At 41.3% G+C, this 26,147-nt stretch overlaps 1 protein-coding gene across 5 annotated transcripts in view; it reads left to right on the plus strand.

Annotated features, from left to right (window-relative positions):
- The window catches only part of ELMO1 (engulfment and cell motility 1), a 581,836-nt gene that overhangs the window by 177,626 nt on the left and 378,063 nt on the right, over window positions 1–26,147 (plus strand). For all 5 annotated transcript variants that reach the window (XM_070787263.1, XM_019958763.2, XM_019958762.2 and 2 more), the window contains 2 exons: window positions 8,757–8,807; window positions 17,551–17,720. In XM_070787263.1, the coding sequence (XP_070643364.1) occupies window positions 8,757–8,807; window positions 17,551–17,720 (221 nt within the window). The remainder of the gene's footprint in view (window positions 1–8,756; window positions 8,808–17,550; window positions 17,721–26,147) is intronic.

Consider the following 26,147-nt stretch of genomic DNA (forward strand, 5'->3'; position numbering starts at 1 on the left):
AGAATTTGATTTTGATTTTTAAGGCTTTTGCTAAACATTATGAAATCACCCATGAAAAATGTGTCTTTGTTCATTGTCCTGCAAGTCATGTGTAGGAAGAAAGGCACAGATTTTTGTCACAGAGCTTATTACTAGTTTTTCAGTTCTTGGGTCTCTCTATTGGATTGTTAACTTGGAGACAGGAGATGCTCCCAGCCAGGAGTCTTGTGGTTGGAATCCGGGGTCTAATATAGTGAATGCCAAGCCTTGCAGAGATGGAAGCAGCTGTGTATTGCTGCAACCCTCCACCACCTTGCCTAATCTCTTTAACTTACTCTCCATTCTAATTCACTGCTGCTGACAGATTTATTTCTCTGAAACATTCCCTCCGTCATAATGTTCAAAAGCCTTAAATGTTTTCTCTTTGTTTATTGTATTGAGATGTTGCTAGTGCTTACCCCACTGTCTGTATTACCAAAATTATCCCTGTCACCTTCTGTGCTCAAGGGAACTGACTACTCTGACTTCAAGGTTGATTCACCATCTACATCAGTTCAGTTCAGTTCAGTTCAGTCGCTCAGTCATGTCCGACTTTTTGCAACCCCATGAATTGAAGCATGCCAGGCCTCCCGGAGTTCACACAAACTCATGTCCATCGAGTCGGTGATGCCATCCAGCCGTCTCATCCTCTGTCATCCCCTTCTCCTCCTGCCCCCAATCCCTCCCAGCATCAGAGTCTTTTCCAGTGAGTCAACTTTTCTCATGAGGTGGCCAAAGTACTGGAATTTCAGCTTTAGCATCAGTCCTTCCAAAGAACATCCTGGGCTGATCTCCTTTACAATGGACTGGTTGGATCTCCTTGCCTTCCAGGGGACTCTCAAGAGTCTTCTCCAACACCACAGTTCAAAAGCATCAATTCTTCATCTCTCTTCTTTCTACACAGTCCAGCTCTCACATCCATACATGACTACTGGAAAAACCATAGCCTTGACTAGACGGACCTTTGTTGGCAAAGTAATGTCTCTGCTTTTGAATATGCTATCTACATAGTGACCTTTTATTATTTCTTAACAGATTGGACTCAATCAGTTTTTTCTCTAGGATGTTAGAAGGACAGAGACATGGATTGGGTTCTACCCTGAGTTTTTGGTCCTAGGGCCCGGACCTAGGACCGGCAAAGGTAGTTGTGTCTTACTCTTGCCATATGAAATTGGCTGAGAAAGCAAGCATCTTCCCTGGCTTTCTAAAAGGTGCCTCTTTCCAAGCAGCAGTGAAATCTAATAGTGCCTGTTCCTTTAAGATAAGCATGCTCTTTTCCAGAAAACATTGTTCTTTGTCTCCTACAAGCAGTTGATGAAAACGAAAAGGGGGACAGGCATTCTCCTCTGGCTCTCCCCTGGGATCACTACATCCCATAGATTCCCTGGGCTCCTGAGGACTGTCTACCAGCTTTTCTCCATTCCTTTTACCCAGATCTTATTACAGGTAGAAAGAGAACAAAGCGTTCTGATGGAACAGGCCCTCCCCTATCATGGTCTGTGTTTACATAGGACAGATAGGTAATTAGCTAAATATTCCTTATCACCTGTCTTGTCTATCTTCTTTTGCTTTGGGGAATTGTGTGAATGGTACATGGTGTTATGAAAAATAAATTGACTAAAGAAAGACAATAACTGAGAATAGAATCTAGTTAGTGGCATGAAAAAAGAGTGGAAAGAAGTCACATCCAGATCCTTCCGTCCATGGATGATGATGAATTGCTCAAGCTATATGGAGCTGGGGCGTGGGGCTGGGAAGGAACATGGTCCTTGATGGTAAGGACCCCAGGGAAGTCTGCAATATTAGTTATGTGAAATGTGCTTTTAGAAGAGTTTGCCACCCTTTCTTTCTTATTCTTTTTCCCCACCGCACCTCTCAGCCTTTTTCTCCTGGCCTTTGGGGGTTCAGGTTTATTTTAGGGTATTTCTATCCTCCTCCTCAAATGTTAGACCTGTAGTCCTCTGTCTAGAGGCATTGCTCTGTAACCTAGCAACCGGCATGTCATATGTGGTCCTCAGTTATTTCCCTCAGCCCAAAGATTTGAAGATCATGCAAATGGACACATAAAGGATAGAAAGGATCAGGTTTACAGTGAAAAATCAGCCTCTGTGATGACTGAGTAATGGATACAAAGAACAGCGTTATTTCCTAGTATTATTTCCAAAGTAAGGACCCCATCACATCAGGGGAGAGAGACAGTGACAGACAAAGGCAGAACCAGAGAAAAGGTCCTGGAGCTGCCTGGACTTGCGGGGTCTGGTCGTGAGTGCCCCCTCCCCCTCTGACCTCCTGCTTTCCTTTCTCAGTCACAGGAAGGGGGTAGAATTTGGAATTTTTGACCAGGGAATAATTCTTAATATTGCCTGGCTACATAGAAAGTTGGCCTACTGAGATAAACAAATTTCAGAAGGCAAAATATGACAACAGTGACATTTTCCTGAGGAATCTTATTATCTGATCCACACAGAGGCCGAGTCACTGAGCTGGTTCTGTGAAGAAGCACAAAGACATCCTATGGAGATGCTTGTGAATGTCAGGGGCTAGTACAGTCTGCCACTGCTGGGTGGCAGGAGCTGTGACAGCGGGGTTTAGCGGCTTTCACTGGGCCCTTGTCATTCTTCCCGTACATTGTGTGCTGTTACTTTAGGACATTCTCTGCAGAAATGTTCTTTCTGCTGCTCTCTTCTTCATTTTTAAGGAGCTGCCATTAGTCTTGTTTGCCTTACTTTATTACCTTGAAATTCCAAACACTGACTCTAAATGTGCTGCATGGTCTTATGAATTAGACCGGGATGATTCTAAACTTTACTGTGCATCAGAATTATTTGCAAGCATAGTGAAAATGTAGCCGCTGAGGCCCCTGAGTGTGTGCTTGGCGGGCTGGGGAGTCCCAGAAATCTGCATTTTAATACTCAGAGTGATTCTCAAGCCAGTGTTATGAAGATCCCATGAGAATCAGGGATTAAAGACTGATTTCCCAGAGAGGGGCATGGGACAGTTTCTTGGCTCTGTGAATTGATGAATACATTCTTTAGTTTTGCAGAATCCCCCTCTCTGTTTGGAGGGAGGGAGTTCACTTTTTTTTGTTGTTGCTGTTCCTTCTCCCACATGCTTTTCTTTAAAGTGCATGTCTTTTAAAATTTTTATATATTTTTTAAAATTTAAAATTTAATTTTTTTCTTTGGCCATACCACAAAGCATGTGGGATCTTAGTTCCCCAATAAGAGATCAAACTTGTAATCCCTGCATTGGAAGTGCAAAGTCTTTTTTTTTTTTTTTCCCCTTAATCCCTGAACCATCAGGGAAGTACTCCCGTCACGCACACACACATGCTTTTATAAGTCATTTAATGATGTTCCTTGTCTGGCCTGAGAAAAGTGCCTCTATTGAATGCTGCTGGATTGATCCTGTTGAAATCTGCTTACCAAAGGTCACTGACATAACCTGTTGATCAGACAAAGCTGGCTAGAGTATTACTCACTTCACTAAGGAAGAATGGATCCATGCCAGCTGGGGCAGAGTATCAGCGGATGGAGGTGAATTGGTCAGGGTAAGCTGGAGGGAATGGACAGGAGGTAGAGGGAGGCAGGCAATGGGCAGGATAAGTAAGTAAAATCACACACACACACACACACCGCTTGCTGGATGCTTGGAGGACTGCATCAAAGAAGTCCCTTCTGAAACAGATGTAGAGGCCCGAGAGTATGATAAAAGAGTGGGTGCCAGGTCCTCAGCCTTTAATGTGGAGCATGCTGTGTGCCAGACCTCCCCTCAGCCGTGCTGATCTGCTGATGGAATAGGTGAATGGTTGATAGCATTTGTTATCCCGCTGGATATGTGCTGCTGACTTCCTGAAGTCTGAGACTCAAGATCACCTAGACGGACTGTTATTTTTACTGGCTGGATTACATATAGAGACTGGCTCAAAACAAGTAAGCATATGCAGCAATGTGCTTTTCGGATGTTATTTTTGCACTTAATAATAAGCAGCTAACTTTTTTCATGAGCGTTTGCAAGGTGCCATTCTCTGTCCTAAGCACTTTAAATGGATTATTTCAGTTAATCCTCAGAACAGCCTTAGGAGACGGGTGCTATCCTTATTTTACACATGAACAAGCTGACACAGAGGGTAGCTATGTCACTTGTACCAGATTCCCCAGGTAAGAAGTGAGATGTGGATCTAGTTCAGACTATCCTAGCCGGAAACCCGACTCATCAGTGATGCCCTACACTGTCTGGATGAGACTTATGAAATAAGAATAAGTCCAAGCCTTTTCCTGTGTTTACATCCCAAGTTCGACTTCCTTGGAGAGCAAAAGGCGTCATCATCAGTCAGTGGCACGAGAGGTGGCATCCAGGGGATTTTCTTGATGGAAAAGTCTACGAAGCAGATGTCTACCATTGGCTCTTTCTTTGAGTTTGATCTACCCTTCTGTTGGGACCTTAAAGTTTTTAATGCATATATTTGTGGCTTTTCTATTTTTTTTTTGTTGTTGTTTATCTATTGTTCCAAAATACTAAACACTGATTAAAAAATGTATTTTGGGTATAAGGAAGAGACAGAAAGCAAATCAGCTGCCGATTGAGAAGGGATGCGTGCTGCTCTCAATGTAACAATCCCATTTTGAAAGAATTCTAGGCCAGGCACAGCTCATACGTCACATCTGGTTCTTGCTGCATTCTCTAAGCAATGACTTGTTCTTCCCATTTTAGATTGGAGTGGTTGAATAGCTTGCACTGAGCTTACAAGGTGGTGTGAGTCAGATGGAATTTGAACCCAGCCCTGCCTGTCAGTGGTTTTGACACTGCTTTTGTTTTAAATAAACAACCCTCAAGACTCTCTTCAGAGTACTCATTCTTGGATCCCAGAAAGTCAGGAGTCTGTGTGGAAGGAGTCAACATGGAGGTCAATTGCTTGAGGTCACCCCAGCCATAATTCCACCCAGTGCCTCATGTCCAGGACATCCTGGAGAGCACCTGGGAATCTGCAGAGCGTTTGTTAATACCGCACTTACTTCTTTGCTCTCATGTATGGCAATCAGATGATGAGCTCGCCCCTCTAACGAGGAATGCAAGGTCTAAGTTGTTTACCTTTTCCAGAGGGAGCACAGCCTCTGACGTCATCTGCCCCCACCCTGAGGGGTTTGAGTCCCCCCTCCCCCTCCTTGATGTTGGGCAAATAACTTATCCTCTTGGCAGCTTTGGTTTCTTATCTTTAAAGTGAACATAAGATTGTTATGATGGTTAAATAACCATTCCAACAAAACCCCAAATCCCTCACCACAGTGCCTTTCAATAAATGTTAATTTACCGCTTTTATTAGGAGTGCTTCATCACCACTACTAATTTTCACGAGGAGAGATTATTGCTAAACCCTCCAGGCCTCTTTATACCCTCTTTTCCTGCTTGATTTGTTACTTGGGAAGAATAAACTAGGCCCCCTTTTCCTCTTGGGAAGGAACCCGACTTGGGTCTTAACCTCAACAGGTATGCTAATCTGAGGGTTTCGTTAGCTGTCTGCTGGTTATCATTCTCAGCCCTGTGTTCCATAATCACTAATAAAGGAGATATTTTAGGTTTTCACCTTCTGACTCCTTTATTTCTTCATTCATATAAAACCTGAGCAGGAAAGACATAGCTATCTATTTGGCTTCCTTAATATTCTATAATGAGTATTTTTGGTTTTCCTCTCCATTTCTCTTAGAGGCATAGAATTTTAGAGTTGAAAGATTTTTTAAAAAAATACTGAAATTCATTTCACCATCTTATAACTGAACCGGGCTGCCCAGTGGTCATCCAGCCCTTGCCTACACACTTCTGGTAATGAAGACCTTGCTCTCTCAAGAGGTGGCCCAGGGTGTCTGGCTGGGGATGCTCTAAATTGGGCTGAAATTGCCCGAGGAAAGTTTGGATCTAGCAGTGTGGAGCTTTCAGGCCTGCTGAACTCAGTGTAAAACGTTCAGATTAGGATTTCTTTGGGAGAAAGTACTGGCCTGAGGCCTGCTCGCTTTCAGATAATTGTTCTAGAAAATTCATTTTCCAATAAGTCATCAGAATTGGCTGAGGGCGAGAGTGAGTATTCTGTGTTTATGGCATCTCATTCTGAGAAATTTCCTACTACTCCAATGTGCCTGCTGCATCCTGAGCAAATTCTAGCTTGTGGCTTGTCAGAAATGGTGCAGGAGATTGACCCACAAGGCACTTTATTAACCTCCTGGCTCAGTGCTCCGGGGTGGGGGATGCGGTGGTGTGACTCCCAGAAGGTCAACTCCTGAAAGCTGAGCATGGTGCGTACTCTGGTGGCAGAAGAGGAAACTGCCAGTGAAATTCTCCTTTGCATGCCAAAGATGCTAAGTGAAAGCTTCACAACACTCACTTCCAATATACTTGCTCAGTGGAGATGGACCAATTTGGAATCTGCTCATATATGCTGTTTGTTCTTAACTTCAAGGCAACGTTCAATAGAAACCAGCAAATGTTAAGAAACCAGAAACCAGATTCCTTCTTAACTTTTTTTTTCCCAAAAAAGAGAACAACTTTATTGAGATAATTCACAGACCAAAAATTCACCTGTTAAAGTGTTCAGTTTGTTGCTGTTGTTGTTCAGTTGCTCAGTCATGTCCAACTCTTTGCAACCCCATGGACTACAGCACACCAGGCTTCCCTGTCCTTCACCATCTTCCAGAGCTTGCTCAAACTCATGTCCATCGAGTGGGTGATGCCATCCAACCGTCTCATCCTCTGTCGTCCCCTTGTCCTCCTGCCTTCAATCTTTCCCAGCATCAGGGTCTTTTCCAGTGAGTCAGTTTTTTATATCAGGTGTCCTAAGTATTGGAGCTTCATATCAGTCCTTCCAATGAATATTCAAGGTTGATTTCCTTTAGGATTGACTGGTTTGATCTCTTTGCTCTCCAAGGGACTCTCCAGAGTCTTCTCCAGCACCGTAGCTCAAAGACATCAATTCTTCGGTGCTCAGCCATTTTTATTGTCCAGCTCTCACATCCCTACATGACTACTGGAAAAACCATAGCTTTGACTATATGGACCTTTGTAGGCAAAGTAATATATCTGCTTTTTAATATGCTGTCTAGGTTTGTCATTGTTTTTCTTCCAAGGAGCAAGTGTCTTTTAATTTCATGGCTGCAGTCACCATTTGCAGTGATTTTGAAGCCCAAGAAGATAGTCTCTCACTGTTTCCATTGTTTCCCCATCTATGCCATAAAGTGATGAGACCGGATGCCATGATCTTTGTTGTTTGAATGCTGAGTTTTAAGCCAGCTTTTTCACTCTCCTCTTTCATCTTCATCAAGAGGCTCTTTAACTCACTGGCTTTTAATTCTTCAATTTGTTGGATTTCACTATATTCACAGATTTCTAAAATCATCACCACCATCAATTTTAGAGCATTTTCATCACCCCTGAAAAAAAATTCCTGTGCCGGTTAACACTCACTCCCAAATCCTCCTCCATCAGCCCTTTGAAACCATTAGTCGGTTTCCTTGTCTCTATGGATGGACCTCTTTTGACAAATGGAATCATAAAATACATAGCTTTTGCATCTCAATTCTTTCACTTAATGTTTTCAAGATCGTGTGGTAGCATGAATCAATACTTTGTTTCTTTTAATGGCTTAGTAATATTCCATTGAATGGATTTACCATGTTTTGTATATCCAGTCATCTGCTGATGGATATTTGGGTTGTTTATACCTTGGCCGTTATGAATAAAATTTCTCTGAATATTCAGGTACAAGTTTTTGTATGGTTATGTAGTTTCGGTTCTCTTGGGGATGTATGTAGGAATGATTTTGCTGGATAATACTCCTTTTAATAATCTTTTAAACTTGCTTGTTTTGATTGCTATCCTTGTGTCCCATGTATCTATTCTCTGGGTTCATATTCACTTCCTCTGTATGGTATGCTGTCCATGATGATAGAAAGAAACAGAACAGAAATAGACTCACAGACACCAAAAGCAAACTTATGGTTACCATAGGGGAAAGGGAGGAGTGGGGGGATAAATTAGGAGTTTAGGATTAACATGTATACATTACTACATATAAAAATGGATAATCAGCAAGGACCTACTGTATAGCACAAGGAGCTCTATACAATATTCTGTAATAACATATATAGGAAAAGAATCAGAAAAAGAATATATGCATATGTATAACTGAATCACTTTGCTATACATGTGAAACTATCACAACACGATAAGTCAGCTGTACTCTAAAATAAAAATTAAATTTAAAAAAAAGAATTGAAGGGGGAAATAAAGTTAATGCATCTGCTGCTGCTGCTGCTAAGTCGCTTCAGTCATGTCCAACTCTGTGCGACCCCATAGACGGCAGCCCACCAGGCTCCCCCGTCCCTGGGATTCTCCAGGCAAGAACACTGGAGTGGGTTTCCATTTCCTTCTCCAATGCATGAAAGTGAAAAGTGAAAGTGAAGTCACTCAGTCGTGTCCGACTCTTAGCGACCCCATGGACTGTAGCCTACCGGGCTCCTCCATCCGTGGGATTCTCCAGGCAGGAGTACTGGAGTGGGGTGCCATTGCCTTGGGACCCAGATTAAAGTCCTTTGTAGAAAGAATTAAAAATTATTCAAGTGACAATAGACCGAATCATATGAATGCATATTATTTATATATAGACTCTCTGCTAGGTGATATGTGCCTTTGTGTTCTTCTTTCCCAAGCTTCCACTTGAAGATTTACAGTTTTTTTTTCTTCTTTTCCAGAATAGAAATGAAATAAAAAATGGCACTATCCTTCGATTAACCACATCTCCGGTAAGTTGATGCTTGTTTGTGGTTCTGTGATTTGCAGTTTGTTATACGTGATTATGGGATATTAAATTTTCAAGGTGACTCATGTGAAACAAAAGATTTTTGGAGTGTTCCCCTATTCTGGAGTAGCAGGAATGCCGCCCTTTGATTTCCTGGCACAGAAAAGGAAGTTTTTGTTCCAGGTTATGTGCAAGTAAATTCACTTTAAAGTTTGAATTCCGTGGTCATATCAACAATTCTCATAACATAGATAGGATAACTCTACCCTGCGAATCGGTTTTACCTACCTACCCACAGATCCACCTAAGACTATCTGAACAAACAAAGGGAACACAAGTAGAGACAGCCTGTTAAACTTCCCTTGAAAGTCAAAAGGCGTGTGTCTGTGTATGGAAGAGTGAAAAAGTTTAAGTATTTCCTAAGGTTTGGTCAGTTATTGTGACGATTCATCAAATATAGTTTAAGAAATATTTGCCACTTCTGTTGTTTCACTGACAGCTGATTCTAGAAAAAAACCCTTTCAAGTTTTCCAAATAAAAACTGCTAAACAAAATGCTACAATATATTTAGATTACTGTAGCCAACTGTATTGCTTAACTTGATCTTTCTTACTTGCTTATGGAGACTTTGGGTAGTAACATTAGCATATTTAAACTATGTTTTTTTCACAGTGCATTTTATCACTTTCCTAAAAAATAATCTGCACAAAATACACCAAGTGTTACTATTTTCACTCTGCATATGTGATGAAAACTGTGTCTAGCTCTCATTTTCAGTTTCCACTGAAGCCATGTGCTAGGCTAAAAATAAATTTAAAAATTGGGAAAAGCATCTGGCTAAAATTAAATTGTGGGTACTGTAACCACCACAAATTCTTCTTGTTGAAAATTACATTAGAGAGGCTTACAAACACCTAAACATTTTACCCAGTAACATCTTGAGCGTAAACACAGTGATGGGCTCAATAGAATACGCTGCTGGAGTTGGCTAAACTGGCTTTTGGTACCTTCTTTCCCACTAAAGGGAAATTACCATTCACACTCCTTTTTCAGTGACTCCATGTTGAGCCAAGACATTTTTGTCTGCCTTAGCACTGACCTTACTTCAGTTAGCATGAATTCACCTTAATTTGACTTTTAGAGACCATGGTTTCATTTGGGTTTTGTAGTTCCTATATATCCTGTTGAAATTATTCATCTGGTTGATGGGAAGAAAGAGTATACCTTTTGTTTCATCTCAGAATTAGAAAGACGCCATTTTTTTTTTTTAATCTACGCCTTGGCTTCATGAACAAAATTTCTGCAGTGCCAAGCTACTGCTTGCAAGAAGGTTAGTGTTTGTCAGGGTGAAGTTTCTCAGCATCCAGAAAGCCAATGTGCTGACACTGTGGTGTGACTTGGCCTCACTGGGGACACTGGAGCTTGTGCCCTTCGTGTACCCAACACAGTGAAGGGAGACGTGCAAAAACCAGTGCACAAAAACAACACCATACAATAGAGTCCCCCTGCAAGAGACTAGTTTACATTTGCCAGAGAATAGTGGTCCCCAAAGTTGAATCACTGGTAGAACTTTAAAAATGCTGATGTCTGGGCCTTCAAAGAGAAGCTGAATAATGACATCTTTCTAAGATGTCAAGGGTCCAAGCTCCTGCACTTTAAGTAAGCACTTTATGGTTTGACTGTAGCCATGGAGTCTAGCATTGGGAATTACTCTATAAGCAAGACATATTGGATCTTTAAACTTTGTTTGTTGCTGGTAGATTTTCTTTTTAAAGATTTTGTGTTTGACTGAAAAAATATGGGTCAGCATATGCTAACTCTTTCACTTCTTATATACACAATAAAAATATATTTTTGAAAACTGTCTCTATTGAATTTGCAAGGAGGTGTTAGAGTACCATAAAGAAACCAGCAAATGGTGTTGTGCTAACTTTTACAAGTTTTTGTATCTACCTCAGCTGAACTCTCTCTGTAGCCACAGTATCACACTCGCCCACACTCATAGACACATGCATGCACACACTCTTGTTTTAGGTAATGTGCAGCTCATGTCCACTCTATCAATGGCATTTTGAAGGATTTATTTTCAGTCTTACTCTGTTATAAAACTATTCTTTCTGGATTATTCCTAACAAAATAGGGCATTAATAATAAAAGATTTAAAAAAACTGCATAGTTATTCTTTTAATAGCCCAACACTTGGCATATGGTCTTCCTCTATGTTGCATATCTTCAGACAATCTCTCTACTGACCATCTTAAATATATATCTTTTTTAGATGTCATATCCTTATCTATCTCCCCAGTGGTATGAAAATATAGCCATGAACCCACCCTGGAAATGTGTGTGAATATGTGTGAGTTTTTGAGCATTTAAAGGTTTGAAGACCTTCAGATTATGCTGCTAAGTAGTATTTCCTTGTATCTGTCATGATAATATTAATAATAGCTATGGAAATCTAACCTGAGGTCACATGTTGCATGAAGCATGTTTTACATAAATTTTGACTACTGTTCCTGTTATTAATAGAGGAAGCCTAGGTTTCCAGACCATTGTTTTCACATTCCTGAAATTTTTGTTTTGGAAAGTTTTTATAGTAAATATATTTGTAGTTTTGGAGTATGGAAAGCCATTCTAAGTTCTAAATAGGACACAAAACTCAGAAGTTACAAAGAAAAAGATTAATAAATTTGATTACCAAAAATAAAAACACCACAGAACTTTCATATTTGCGAAAAATTCCAGAAACAAAATAAAAAATAGCAAATTAAGAAAAACTATTGGCAATGTAAGTAAAAAATGGAGGGTTAATTCCTCAAATTGCAGGATCCCTTGTGAATAAATAAACTGCCCCCAAAATATATGGTCCAAAATCTATAAACAAAAATGATCTCTTTCTCTCTGTCTATAAATCTATATATTTATCTATCTTATCTTGCCAAGCAGGATCTACATAGACCTATATATGGCTATATACCTATAGCTATGAAAGAAGAAACTCAATCTTCCTCTCAAAAAAGAGATGAAAATGTACATTTCTTGATAATCAAGGCACGAGGCAAAGATGCTGTGGGATCAAGAGTATAAATTGGTACAGCCTTTTGGAGGGCAATTTAGCTGTATTCACCCAAGCTTAAAATGCATGTGTCTTTGTTCTGACAATTTGACTCCTGGGAATTTATTCAGTAGATAGTCTCACAAAAGCACTGTAGGATACACACACAGACACACAGACACACACACACACCCCATACACATCCATACAGGGCTGTATGCATCATTGCTTTCCATAATCAAAACCTATTGGAACCTATTAGCTATCAGTTGGGACTAGTTAAATGCATTAGGTGATAACTGTGTGACAGAATACTGTGTAGATGTGAAAAAGAATGTGGCATGTGCTGCCTCAGAAGCACCTCAGAATTTTATTAAGTGCCAAAGCAGGTTGCAGAACACGATGTGTAGAGTCATCCCCCTGATGCACAGGGAAAATAGGTATATGTCAATAAAAGAATAGAAATGGTTCTCAAGGAATATCACAAGAAACTTTTAGCATTATGCTAACTCTATTTTTCACTTTATAACTTCTGATAATACATATTTCTGTACCATGTGCTGCTGTTATTTTATTTTATTTTGGCTGCACCCTGCTGCACTCAATATGCCAGCTAATTTGGAAAACTCAGCAGTGGCCACAGGACTGGAAAAGGTCAGTTTTCATTCCAATCCCAAAGAAAGGCAATGCCAAAGAATGCTCAAACTACCACAAAATTGCACTCATCTCACACGCTAGTAAAGTAATGCTCAAAATTCTCCAAGCCAGGCTTCAGTAATACATGAACCATGAACTTCCAGATGTTCAAGCTGGTTTTAGTAAAGGCAGAGGAACCAGAGGTCAAATTGCCAACATCTGCTGGATCATGGAAAAAGCAAGAGAGTTCCAGAAAAACATCTATTTCTGCTTCATTGACTATGCCAAAGCCTTTGACTGTGTGGATCACAATAAACTGTGGAAAATTCTGAAAGAGATGGGAATACCAGACCACCTGACCTGCCTCTTGAGAAACCTGTATGCAGGTCAGGAAGCAACAGTTAGAACTGGACATGGAACAACAGACTGGTTACAAATAGAAAAAGGAGTATGTCAAGACTGCTTATTTAACTTATATGCAGAGTACGTCATGAGAAATGCTGGGCTAGAAGAAGCACAAGCTGGAATCAAGATTGCCAGGAGAAATATCAATCACCTCAGATATGCAGATGACACCACCCTTATGGCAGAAAGTGAAGAGGAACTAAAAAGCCTCTTGATGAAGGTCAAAGAGAAGAGTGAAAAAGTTGGCTTAAAACTCAACATTCAGAAAACGAAGATCATGGCATCTGGTCCCATCACTTCATGGGAAATAGATGGGGAAACAGTGGAAACAGTGTCAGACTTTATTTTGGGGGGCTCCAAAATCACTGCAGATGGTGACTGCAGCCATGAATTTAAAAGACACTTACTCCTTGGAAGAAAAGTTATGACCAACCTAGATAGCATATTGAAAAACAGAGACATTACTTTGCCAACAAAGGTCCGTCTAGTCAAGTCTATGGTTTTTCCAGTGGTCATGTATGGATGTGAGAGTTGGACTGTGAAGAAGGCTGAATGCTGAAGAATTGATGCTTTTGAACCGTGGTGTTGGAGAAGACTCTTGAGAGTCCCTTGGACTGCAAGGAGATCCAACCAGTCCATTCTGAAGGAGATCAGCCCTGGGATTTCTTTGGAAGGACTGATGCTAAAGCTGAAACTCCAGTACTTTGGCTACCTCATGCGAAGAGTTGACTCATTGGAAAAGACTCTGATGCTGGGAGGGATTGGGAGCAGGAGGAGAAGGGGACGACAGATGGCTGGATGGCATCACCAACTCAATGGACATGAGTTTGAGTGAACTCCGGGAGTTGGTGATGGACAGGGAGGCCTGGTGTGCTGCAATTCATGGGGTCACAAAGAGTCGGACACGACTGAGTGACTGAACTGAACTGAACTGAACTGTAGCATATGGGATCTTCCCTGATCAGGCATCGAACCTGTTCCTCTTGTGGTGGTAGCACGGAATCAGCCACTGGAGCACCAGGGAAGTCCCGGCTGATGTTATTTTTAATTAAATAAATCTGCAAACAAATTTCATAATGTCACTACAGTATACGAGAGATGAATCATGACATTCCATGCTAAAACCATTCCAGTATTCCAAACTATCAGATTTTTAGGAGCCCTTTTATATATGACCTGAACTCTTCTTGCCTCTTATCCCTCATTTTGGCCCATGTGGACAAATTAAATAAAATTCCTTATCAAGTATCTGCTGTTGCTTCGTCAGCTTTAAGCACAACCCTGCCTTCTGCTCTCTTGCACTTGGGGAACTGATATTAGAAGCATCTGGGTTAAAGAGCCTGCTGCGCTGATTTGGGGGGCCGGTTACTGTGGCGAAAAGAAAAACAGTGTTACCCCAGTCACTCTGTGGATTCAGGTTGTCAGAGATTCTTAACTGTAAGACTGTTAATGATTTTTTGAGCCAATTTCTTTCTCCTGAGCTGAGAAACCTAAAACAGATGGCAGGATGTCTTAAGTTCTGTTTCTTGCCGTTGCCCTATGAGCTTAACACAGAGGGAAGCCAGTGGAAGCTTTTAGGCAGAGGGGGGCACAGGATCACTCTGGGTGCTGCCCCGGAACAGATTGCCAGTGTCAAGGGGCCGGGTTAGGAGACGGGATGGCAGTGCCAGTTGGAGATGATGGCGCGGGCTGCCTGTGTGTTCTGGACATGGAGGGTCTGAAGGAGTGTTGGAGGGCAAGCCCCAGCACTTCCTGATCCTGGGGCTGTGGTTCTCCTTGAGGGAGACTGCAAGGATGTCCCTGGTGTTTGGGCACAATCAACAGCAGTGCTGCTTACTGGAATAGAAAGTTTAGGAAGCGGGAAATGAAGAATTAGAGATGCCTGTCCTGTGTCCATGAGGACACGTCAACCAGGCAGTTAGGAGTCTGTTAGGCACACTTAGGTATGCTGAGGCCTGCTGAGAAGGTAAGGAGGACCAGATGAGCGAGGTAGACAGGGCGTCATGGAGACGTTGTATGGGTAGATAGGGGTGAGTATGGAAGCTCGTGGATGGAGGTGAGGAGGAGAATGTGAGGTGAGGTGAGTGGCAATTTTAGACCCACTCTTAATTCCAGAACTGTTGTGGAGAATGGAAGCAGTGAAACGAGGGCCTGGCTGGAAGTGAATTGACTCAATGTGCAAAGGTGTGACAAATGTACACACCTTTTCATTTGTTTTTAAAACAGGGCCTGTTAGAGATGTTTGTAGCTGGACCTGATCTACTGCACAGAGAGAGACTGATGTACAAAAGAAAGGGGGACACAGTAGGGGCAGAATGCCTGAGAAAGTGAGAGGGTGACAGCTCTAGGGCTGGGGATAAGGGAACGATTGACCTTGGACAGGAAACAGGGGTCAGGTACATAGATTCAGAAAGAAGCAGAGCAGGAGCATAGAGGCCCCGGGGCCGTGTCCTTGCAAACAGGAAGCTGAAGGAACTCTGTGCTTTTTGAAATACGAAGATGCAGAAATTCCTGGCTGATTACTTTGATTTCCTCAATAAAATGTAAGGCAAGATCACCAGTGTGAGGGAAACAGGAAATGAGGGAGTTTAAGGAAATAAGAAAAGGTGTGAAAGAGTCATTTTAGAGAGAGCTTCCCAGGTGGCGCTAGTGGTAAGGAACCCACCTGCCATTGCAGGAGACTGAGAGACACACCTTCAATCCCCTGGGTTGGCAAGATCTTTTGGAGGAGGGCATGGCAACTCACTCCAGTATTCTTGCCTGGAGAATCCTGTGGACAGAGGAGCCTGGCGGGCTGTAGTCCGTAGGGTCACAAAGAGTCAGACATAACTGATGACTTAGTACGCATGCAGCAGACATTCCAGGGAAACTTGGTTGGATTGCTGGGCAATATTGAGTGCACATTTGAAAATATCTGAGCCTATAGACTTTTTTGATTACTTCTTCGCTGGTATCATGGACCCAGAACCATTCGGGAAATTCCTTGGGAAAAGCTTTAATTAGGACCGTAAAGAACAAAGATGGTAAATACTTGGCACGCATCTACTGCATATACCTATTCTGTGTCCACTGTGATCCCTCAGAGGCTGTTTGCCTCTGAGCTTGGGCCCAGAACTTTCTCATCCCTGGACATTAGGCAGCCACACCATGCTATTTGAGTGACTCAAGATGAAACTTGTTTTCTCTCCTAGGACAATGCTGGAAAATAATACTCTCTGATACAATCACCCACACAGCTATTAGAGTCTTTTTCAGTTGTTCTAACTGCTTGGAAAATCAAAACTAAGGCTATTTTATTTTTTAATAATGTAAAATTTCCCCTAAATATAAAGATATTACAGACTCATGGAAAATTTGAAAAGTGAAGCTTGCAACAAAAAATTATGCAGAACATTACAATTCATAAATAACAGTGGGCTACATCTTGATTTGTTTCCTTGGGTCATGTTTATGCAAATATGTGTGCATTTATATATTCATTGCTTCTAGTGTTTGAATATGAAAGCTATTTTAAGAGCTCCAAAGGTACCACACATTTGTCTAGATGTTTAAATTCATCCTATCAGTCAGGGAAGATCATCACCACCCAGGATTCCTCCAGCTCTGCTGCTTCTGCTTATGAACTTCTTAGGCCACCTGGCCCAGTCTGTTTGCCTGTCCTCACCTCCTTACACGCTCCTCTTTGTCCTCCAACCGCAGGCACACTGGTCCTCTTTCTATCCCTGCAGACATCCTAGGCCTGTTCCTTCTGTTTTTCCTTTGCACCAACCGTTCGTGCTGCCCAACATACCTCCGTGAGGCCCCTCCCCAATGTGGCTGAGTTTTTGTCGATTAGACCCCTGCATCAGTGTCGCTTTCTTAGGCTGCTTGTCCCTGAAAACCACATAATGTGAAGACACGTTATTATCTAGACATTCAGATCCTCCAGTATATTTCTGTCTTGGATGTAGAAGCCAGGTGCCAATGCCTTAAAAATGAGAACTCTAATTCTAGGCAAAGCTGCTAATTCGGTTTAAAATTTTTTTTGTATTTGTGTTTGCTTGTTTAATTACTTTGTTTTAAAATCATGCTGTAAATAACTAATGCGCATGAAACACATGTTGTTGAAAAGTGGAATTTACAAGCTCCGTTGTGTTGTGCTGGAAGATTTTCAGTAACCCCGAAAGATTATTTGGGTGTCTAATGATGCTTTTGAACATTTTGTGTAGGCAGTTATTACTCAGAGTATTGACTGAATGGCTGAACATGCTGTATAAATTTGTGCAATTGCTTAATTAAGCAAATAGCTTTTTGTCATTTGTAGATAATAATTTTACTTAAAAAGTAAACATTCTCCCCCTTTTCCCCTCCACACTGCCATACCCGCTCCATTTCCGGGGTTTTACTGTTCTTGGGCTCTTGCTTCTCCTTGAGATGGGAATATGGGTCCTGTCAAAGAAAGGCAACTGATTTTCGTTGTGAAATTGACAAGCATTGCCTGAAGGTGAAGTCATTATGGTTGGAAACCTCCCTTGGTTTGTAATACTTAACTGAACTTTGCATTTGGCCTTTGTTTCTTCCTTTCTCAATGAGATGGTGATTTTATTTTATTTTTTGATCTGTGGTGGTTTCCTCTGTGAACACTCTTTGCTTTGTTTTTCTCTCCGGTGAGGCTCAAAACGCCCAGCAGCTCCATGAGCGAATCCAGTCATCGAGTATGGACGCCAAGCTGGAGGCCCTAAAGGACTTGGCCAGCCTCTCCCGGGACGTCACATTTGCCCAGGAGTTTATAAATCTGGACGGCATCTCTCTCTTGACACAGATGGTGGAAAGTGGCACCGAGTAAGCACCTTTTATCTAGACTTCATTCTGGGTATACTTTCCTTGTTCTTAGAATTTCTAGTTTTAAATACCAGAAATTGTCTAGGCTCAGGAAAAAAAAATGGCGTTTAAGATAGTGTGTGGGGTGTGGTTTTGTTAAGGATCACTATGTTCTCCACCCACCAACTAGTCAGTGTCTAACACAGTCTGAAATTTCACATTTAGAAGGAGAAATATTAGGTCATTATCTCTAAGGGCCTTTCCAACACAAATTATAGTTCTTTAAAATATAAATCCCTCACATCCTTTGCTTATCTGCAAAAAGAATTCTCCTCCCCTCACTCCATTTTTAAAGAAAGTTAGAATACCTCCTTAGATTTCAGAGTCTTAAATCAGGTCTAAATAGCATCCCTAAAGTAATTGTTTTTTTACATTAACATTTGACTGATCAAATACATGTATTTAGTTATTTACCATTAAGTACAATAAACATTCAGCTTCCCAGGTAGTGCTAGCAGTAAAGAACCCACGTGCCAATGCAGGAGATATAAAGAGACATGGGTTTGATCCTTGGGTCGGGAAGATCCCCTGGAGGAGGGCACGGCAACCCACTTCAGTATTCTTGCCTAGAGAATCCCCCGTACAGAGGAGCCTGGTGGGCTACAGTCCATAGGGTAGCAAAGAGTCAGACATAGCTGAAGCGACTTAGCATGTATGCACAATAAGCATTTATTAGGTACCCACTGTGTACAAAAAATTAGAAGTCGGGAAAATTTTACAAGATGTGAATATTGCCATCCAAAACTTTTTAGAGGCAGAATTCAGTTGAGGTGCAATTCCTCCTGAGGGCTGGGAATCTAGAGGTTGGACCAGTTACATCTCATGGAAGCTTACAGGAGGGTGTCAGTGAATGGGCTTTAAGGAGTTGGAGTTCTATCCTGAGCAAGGAAGGAATGGGCATTTCTGATTGAGGAGTTCATCTTCTTAGGGAAAGGTTTGATTCTGTGGTGTGATTGTGAAGTCTAAGGAGCTAGATGGACCTAGCTTTTATATGTGTGGACAGATCATTCCCTTGACCACAGAATGACAGCTTAGGGTCCACAGGAAACTGCTCATTTCTATATGGTCAGGTGCTACTGGTAAAGACTATTAGAGTATGCCAGTTAGACCTTGTGGGGATGCTGAGCCAGCCAACTACATAGTAATATGCCAAATGAATAATGTGCAGAGCTGGGGTAGGTATTTATTAGGAAAGAATAAATATCACCGAGAACTGCAGTTTAAACCTGGGTCATTTAAATCTCTCTTCAGTATGTGGTGATTTAAAGAATGACCTGATGACTGTACATAGTAGAAACCTGTCTCAGCCCACTGCCTTCCTTCCCTCCTTCCTTCCTTCCTGTCTCCTCCTACACTTGGCATTATTTAGCCTCTGCTACTGGCTAATAAAAGATTCTTTTTTTCTATTTCAAAGAGCATGTTTTATAACAATAGAAATATCTCCTATATTAGAATGTTCTCCAGAGTTTGGAGCTGGGGGGGTCTTACTTCACAGACAAGTAGAGAAAACATCTAGGAGTGAATAATGGAAGGGGGGAAAGTCTAATCCAAGAGGACTGGGAATCAGGATTGGGTGACCTGGAAAGGGTCAGTTGTAGACAGTATTATCTGTTTTGTTGTTGTTGTTCAGCTGCTCAGTCGTGTCCGACTCTTGTGACCTCATGGACTGCAGCATGCCAGGCTTCCCTATCCTTCCCTATCCTTCAAGTCTTCCAGAGCTTGCTCAGATTCATGTCCACTGAGTCAGTGATGCATCCAACTATCTCCTTATCTATTTTGTAAATGATGACTAAAACTCGGCTTATTAAATTTTTGGCAAACATGGACTTGGAGTAGGACAGGGAATCTCAAATTCTGGGTGTCATCAAAATCCAAAGTGGTTACTGTAAATTGGAGTTGGTGCTTGAAGCAGCAACTTGAAGGGAAGTTGAATAAGTTTAGCCATCCATGAGGCTCACTCAAGGAAAAGGAGAAAGAGGATTCTGTCTGTCGGAAGCTCCAGGCTAGAATCCGGTGAGGAGTGTATCAGATTCTTCACTTCTTGTAACTAGTGGACAGTGGATTGTGAGTTGTGATTACAAACACATTCACTGGTGACTGTGGATGACTTCATGAGCTTGCCATACATGGTAGGCCCTTCTTCACACCCATTACCACTTCTGGTGGGATAGTGAGCCCTGGGAGCTTCTGCCTCCATTACATTTGTAACATGTTAAACAAAAACATAAATGTGTTCCCACATTTATTGATTTATCTGAATCTCAGCCATTGGCATATCAAAAACAATGTACTAGAACCAGTTTCAGTGGAACCTGATAATATTAGGTGGTTCTGCCACAGATACCTAAGTGTCCAGGGGCTTAAACTCTGGCATATTCAGAATGACATTGTGTTAATACTTCCAGGTTTATCAGAACTACAATCATCATTGTATTCATATACATCATACTGATGTATCGGGGACAGGAATTCAATATATGAATTTCAGGGGATACAGTTCAGCCCATGACACCCATCAAGGAGACACTACCACTTGTGCTGGAGAGGAGAAAGAGTGAAAACGGATGAATGGCCTTGTCAACCTTAGTGGTTTTCATCTGTGCTGTTGCCTTTTCTGTAATTTATCTTGACTCATGGAGTGGCCTACACAATGAACATTGGGGACAGCAGATCTGAATTATATCACTAGGTTTCACACGTCAATACCGAATTTACTGTATGTGAACCACAGTAATTGAATTCTTTTTTTTTCCAAAATGTATCATACTCATTCATATTTTAATTATTTGTAATCTGTAAGCCATCCCAGTTTGTTACATCCACCTTGACTGCAGACAGATGAACAGACCTCAAGACCAGATCTTGAGTGTGTTCTGGTTTGCATTGTCTCTGATACTTTCCCGTCACAGTGTGTTACTGGGAAGGGATGCTATCTCTCTGAATGACCTTGGTGTGTGCCCTTATCACCATTTTGCATATAAGTTCAAAGTCACACTACTCATAGGGATGGAGTAAAGAGGGCACCGGAGCTGTACAACCTTCCTGCCTTCCTTCTGCAAGGTCTTGCCACTCATGCTAGGAAGCTGCTCATTTGATGAACAGTTATTTTCAGATCTTTTGCTCAGATGAAAAGGAAAAGAGAAGGACCTTTTTGTCATAGGGAAACTCAGCTTCTCAATTAAACTTAAACAAGACTTTAATTAATTAACAGGAAACCTTTGGAATAGAAGCTGCACAAATTAAATAGATCCTGCAATTTGGAAGGCATTTACTTATGACTCCTGGGCAGACTTCCAGGTGGGAAAGGCAGCAGTTTCCTGAGCAGGACCTGTGGAAATTTTTAGGAAACACTGAAGAAATGTAGCTGGAATTTTTCTTCTTACTTTGAGCTATGATGAGATTCAAAGATTGCTTGCCTGCTTGCCATTACCCAAGGCTGAGCTTTTTAACGTCTCTTTTCAGCTGGTACCAGGAGAGACTACAGGGAAAAAATGAACAACAGAGGAGCGAGAGGCAGTGACACTTTGGCAGAACACAGTGTCTAAAACTTGAATTTCATTTTTCCATTCTTGTATCATTTTGAAATTCCATTCCTAGTTTCAGCTTGAGCGATAGATGTGGAAGCATATACATTTTTGGGGGAAACTTGTTTCTCCAGCCTGAGTCAGAAAATGGTATCCATTAAGGAATGGGCAATTATTTTTGTTTTCTGTTTTTTTTTTTTTTAAGGATAGATATTAAAAGATTCTCGGAAATGATATATTTTGTTTTATTTGAAAGAAAAAAAAATTGTACCTGCAACTTTAAATCCATTGTAGTGAATAACACTGCTTTTCTTAGGGTTTTAATTAAACGCCGTGTTCTTCGTCTATGCTGCTGTGCACACACACAATTGGATGGTTTACTCTGTGCCCTTTTGCTGTTCAACAATCAGAAGAACAGAGGAACATTTCCAAGAATGAAAGGGCAGGATCCTTCTAGTTTCCCACTTGGCAACATGACAGGCAAATTACGCCCTTGGAGTATGAGTAAGCAGTAGCACCACCCTGGGCAGAAAAGTTAAGAGTGAAAAAAGTTAAATCCATATATTTACCAAAAACTCATTTATTTATTATTTAAAAATAAATGTAAGTAAGCAGAAAGAAACAAATAAGAATCATTTGTCTTCTGCCTTACTAGAGGCAAATATTTTTAACATCTGGGTGTATATTGTTTTTGTACATTTCTTATAGATACACACACACATAGGCTTACACACACAGACACAGGTCTTACAAAGGTAGAATTATAATATTAATGGTCTCTGTAATCTTTTTGTACTTAACAATAGTGCTATGTCGTTAAATATTCCCTTCATAATTTTTATCTGCCTATTTTTTATTGGAGTATAATTGCTTTACAATATGTTAGTTTCTGCAGTACAACAAAGTGAATCAGCTCTCTCTCTATATATATATATCCCCTCTCTCTTGAGCATTCTTCCCATCTCCCCATCTCTCCCCTCTAGGTTGTTGTCTGCCTATTAGTTCATTTTTAAAGCTCTGTTGAAGTACAGTTGGTAAGCACTGTAATATGATAATTTGAAGGATATGCAGAGTGAAATTAACCTTTCCCCTATTGTTGGATATTTACTGTTTTGAGGTTTTATTATGATTGTGAACATTCTCTCATCAGTTTTTCATTCAGCAGAATCTTTGTGAATAATTTTTTTATTGAAATAAAATTACTAATTCAGCACATATTCAAACTGTTTTAAAATAAGAACAGCCCCATAGCTTGCTGACGTGTCCTAATTTGTACTTTACCCTTCTTGTAGGAGTATGTCCATTCCTAACACCCTGGGCAATACTGGGCTGGTGTTTCCTTAGGGATTCTGGCTTTCCTAAGAAAAATAGCAAAAAAAAAAAAAAATAGCAGTGAGGTATTTGAGGAGTTTTCACTAATCTGGGGAATTTACAAGACTTTTTATTTGCTTAGTTGATTTCTCCAAAATTTGGCTATGCTAGCAACAGTGGAAAGAGTCCTGTAGTTACTTTATATGTATATCTCTAAAATAACTATGGGACTCTTTCCCTTAAGTGGACTTCCTGGTGGCTCAGATGGTAAAGAATTCACCTGCAGTGTAGGAAATCTGGGTTCGAACCCTGGGTCGGGAAGATCCTCTGGAGGAGAGCATGGCAACCCACTCCAGTATTCTTCCCTGGAGAATCCCATGGACAGAGGAGCCTGGCGGGCAACAGTCCATGGGGTCAGAGTCAGATACGACTGAGTGACTAAGCACACAGCACAGCAAAGCCCTTAAATAATTGTCTTAAAAACAAACCACATTTGTTGTATAAATTGCCAGTCTCCTCCCCATTCTGTCATATAGATGACACAGATGAGGCTGTTCAGGTGTGTGTATAGCAATGTGTGTTGTTCATATAAATTGTCATTGTTAATACACAGTTTCATACTAAACTTTGATGATTCAGGTCACTTTCTGCTGGCTGGAGTCAGAGTTGTGATTGTGTGGCAGGTGTGGAAATTCAGTTATGATCTAAATTAAGCATGCAAAAGGATGTCTTGGCCTTGATGTTGCCCGGCACTCACACTTGAGAATGGGTTTCTAGGTTTTATTCACTCAGCTAAGTATGTATTCTTTGAATGCCAGATATTCCTGACAATGGGTTAGACACAGAATGTGTGTGTTGTTGGGTGGGGAGGGAGAGGACACAGTCATGCATATGACAGTTTGGGACTATGTGTGACCTTTTTTGTCTTCACACAAAAGATAAATTTCTTTCTTGAAAGTGACTTTGCTAAGCTTCACGGACACAGATTATTGGCTCTAATTCAGGCTCTTGCTTCTGAGAATTCAGTGTTTCTTATAAACCATGGTTGTTGTGGAAGGTCCAGGCCAGGCCAGATTGATCAGGGAATCTCTGCCAGCCGCCAAGCTCAGGTCATACCATGCGTGTCCTGTACTTCACCTCGGACAGAGGCCACGAGGAGGAGCCAGCGGCTCCCCAGGCCGAACCAGAAAGAAGCAGTTCTGTGTGGTCCGTGGGCCCCAGCTGAGAAGCTGGCTGAGTCTTCCAGCTCCCTCAGTCTACCTTCTTGGCGCTGCAGAACACAGAGCTCAGGGAGTTTCAACAGGAGCAGCCCTTCTGGGGCCCTGCCAGGAATTTGCATCACAAACGCCAAAGGGGCCGATCTTCTTGGGCTTTGTTGGGGGTTGTGTGGCAGAAAATTCTTTATGCTGAAACTCCGCCTCGCCATCCCTTTTTGCTTTGTCTCTGTGTCTTTGTCCATCACTCTCATAATAGAAATAAGAAGGGGTCATACAGCCTGTTTAAAGGAGAGGTTGTCTTCTGCTGGGGGAAAGGATGCCACAGCTTGGGCTAAGGTAAGGGGCTTCTGATCACTGTGAAGCATTGTCTTTGGAGAATCATTTGTTCTCCTGATTATGTTTCTTTTGAAGTGGATATATATGGAGACAGAGAAAGAGAGAGAAGGAGAAGGAGAGAAAGAGAGAGAACTTCAGATAAGAAAACAGACATCACAACAAAAAATTCCTCTTCTGCTTATGTTTCTCTGAAGCCAAGGTGAGGAAGTAGAGAAGAGAGAAACAGTGAATTTCTCTCTCTGTACTCTGGTCAAGAACTTTCTAAAGCCAGAATCTGCTACAGGGGTTAGAACACACCCATACACACACACACACACACACGCTTATATATACCTAAGGATGCACAGGCCTGAGGCCAGAAGGTTATTTTGAAAAATTGCATTGATTGCTTTATATATTTCACACACATACACCTCTGACAAGCATTAATTTTGAAGCAGTTGTGTTAAAAGATTAACTGACCCATAGCAAACATTTTTAGAGTGTATTTGAACAGAAATCAGTTAGAATTGGTCAGTGCCAAACTGGAAGTGGTTAGGAACACTCTGTCCACAGGAGCTAGTTGGGGAGGGAAGAGTCTCTTCCAGAGAAGAAGTGGAAACAAGCGAGGGCCTTGTTAGACTGTTAGTCAAGTCTGGTTGCTCGTCCTTAGGTTTCCATTTCCTAACCTGGAGGCATTTGTAGGTTTCGGGTTTTGGATTGATTATATAGGAAGCCAGAGTATTCGAGCTGCCTGCTCTAAAGGGTGGCTTGTTCAAGTAGTTTAACAGTTCCAAACTTAATGGAAAAGTTGCACGCTCAAGTTTCACCCGTTGTCCTGATTGTGTCCTTTACAAAGATCTAATCCCAGAGAGCCCTTTGCACCCAGTTGTCCTGCCTTCTCCTAATTGTTGCAGGAAGGGGGACCTTTTCCAGGTCTGAACAGTAGGTGCTTGTTGAACATTCAAAAATGAATTGTTCTAGGAGACACAGAACTGACAAAATTCAAGAAAAAAAACTTTATTAGTAAGGGGTGCCTGGACAGAGAGCAGCAAGGTGGTACAGGAACCCAGAATAACTGCTCTGCCTTGTGGATCACAGTCTCAGGTTTTATGGTCATGCATAGTTTCTGGGTTGTCTCTGGGCAATCATCTTGCTTGTGCCCAGATTTGGTCTGACTCAGCATACTTCCTGGTTGTACATGCAATCTCTCAGCCAAGATGGATTCCAGCAAGGATTTCGGGAGGTTGGTAGGACATATGGGTTGGCTTCTCCACCGTCCTTTGGGCCCGCCCCTCCTGAATTCTCCTGGTTAGTTTTTGGTGGCAGCACTTTCTTCCTCATTGGGACCTCCTGTTGCCAGACAACTCATGTAAGTTTCAATCACTGGTTCCCTAGTATAATCTCTTGTAGTCTGGAGCTATTCCTTAATCTTGCCTTTTCTCTCATGGCTTTGACACTTTCAAGATCATAGGTCAGCCATCTATAGAATATTCTCCAATTGAGGTTTATTAATAAGTAGCTAATTAAAAGGTAATTATCAGGGAAAGGTAAAAGCATGGCTTTCATACATATAAAATTGAACATATGTTACAAGAATGTATGTTATTCATTTGATATAAGGGAACTGGGCAGGTGTTTTCACCGGTTCAAAGGAAGAGTCAAAGGACAGAAATTTGCATGAAACAGAAGAATGTTGAAATGAACTGCAAATAGAGGCAAAACTAGTTTTTCACCTGCAGGGAAGAAGTCAGTTAATTCACCACTAGACAAAACTGTGGACTCCAATTTCCCTTTGAAACATAAATTCTCTTTTTCTATAGGTTTATCCAATGTTTTCTTGTTTTAGAAAACGTATGTCTTTGGCTAGAATATCACAAATGCTTTGCATCCTATTAATGGCACATGATATCTCTGTCTTATTATTGCTGTTCACTTTGACCACTTTTTAAGATAGTGCCCTCCAAGTATCTCCCAGTAATGCTTTTTACCCCTTTTGTAAATAATTAAGAGAGAATCCT

Source organism: Bos indicus, chromosome 4, assembly GCF_029378745.1.
Source record: "Bos indicus isolate NIAB-ARS_2022 breed Sahiwal x Tharparkar chromosome 4, NIAB-ARS_B.indTharparkar_mat_pri_1.0, whole genome shotgun sequence".
NCBI classification, from domain to species: domain Eukaryota; kingdom Metazoa; phylum Chordata; class Mammalia; order Artiodactyla; family Bovidae; genus Bos; species Bos indicus.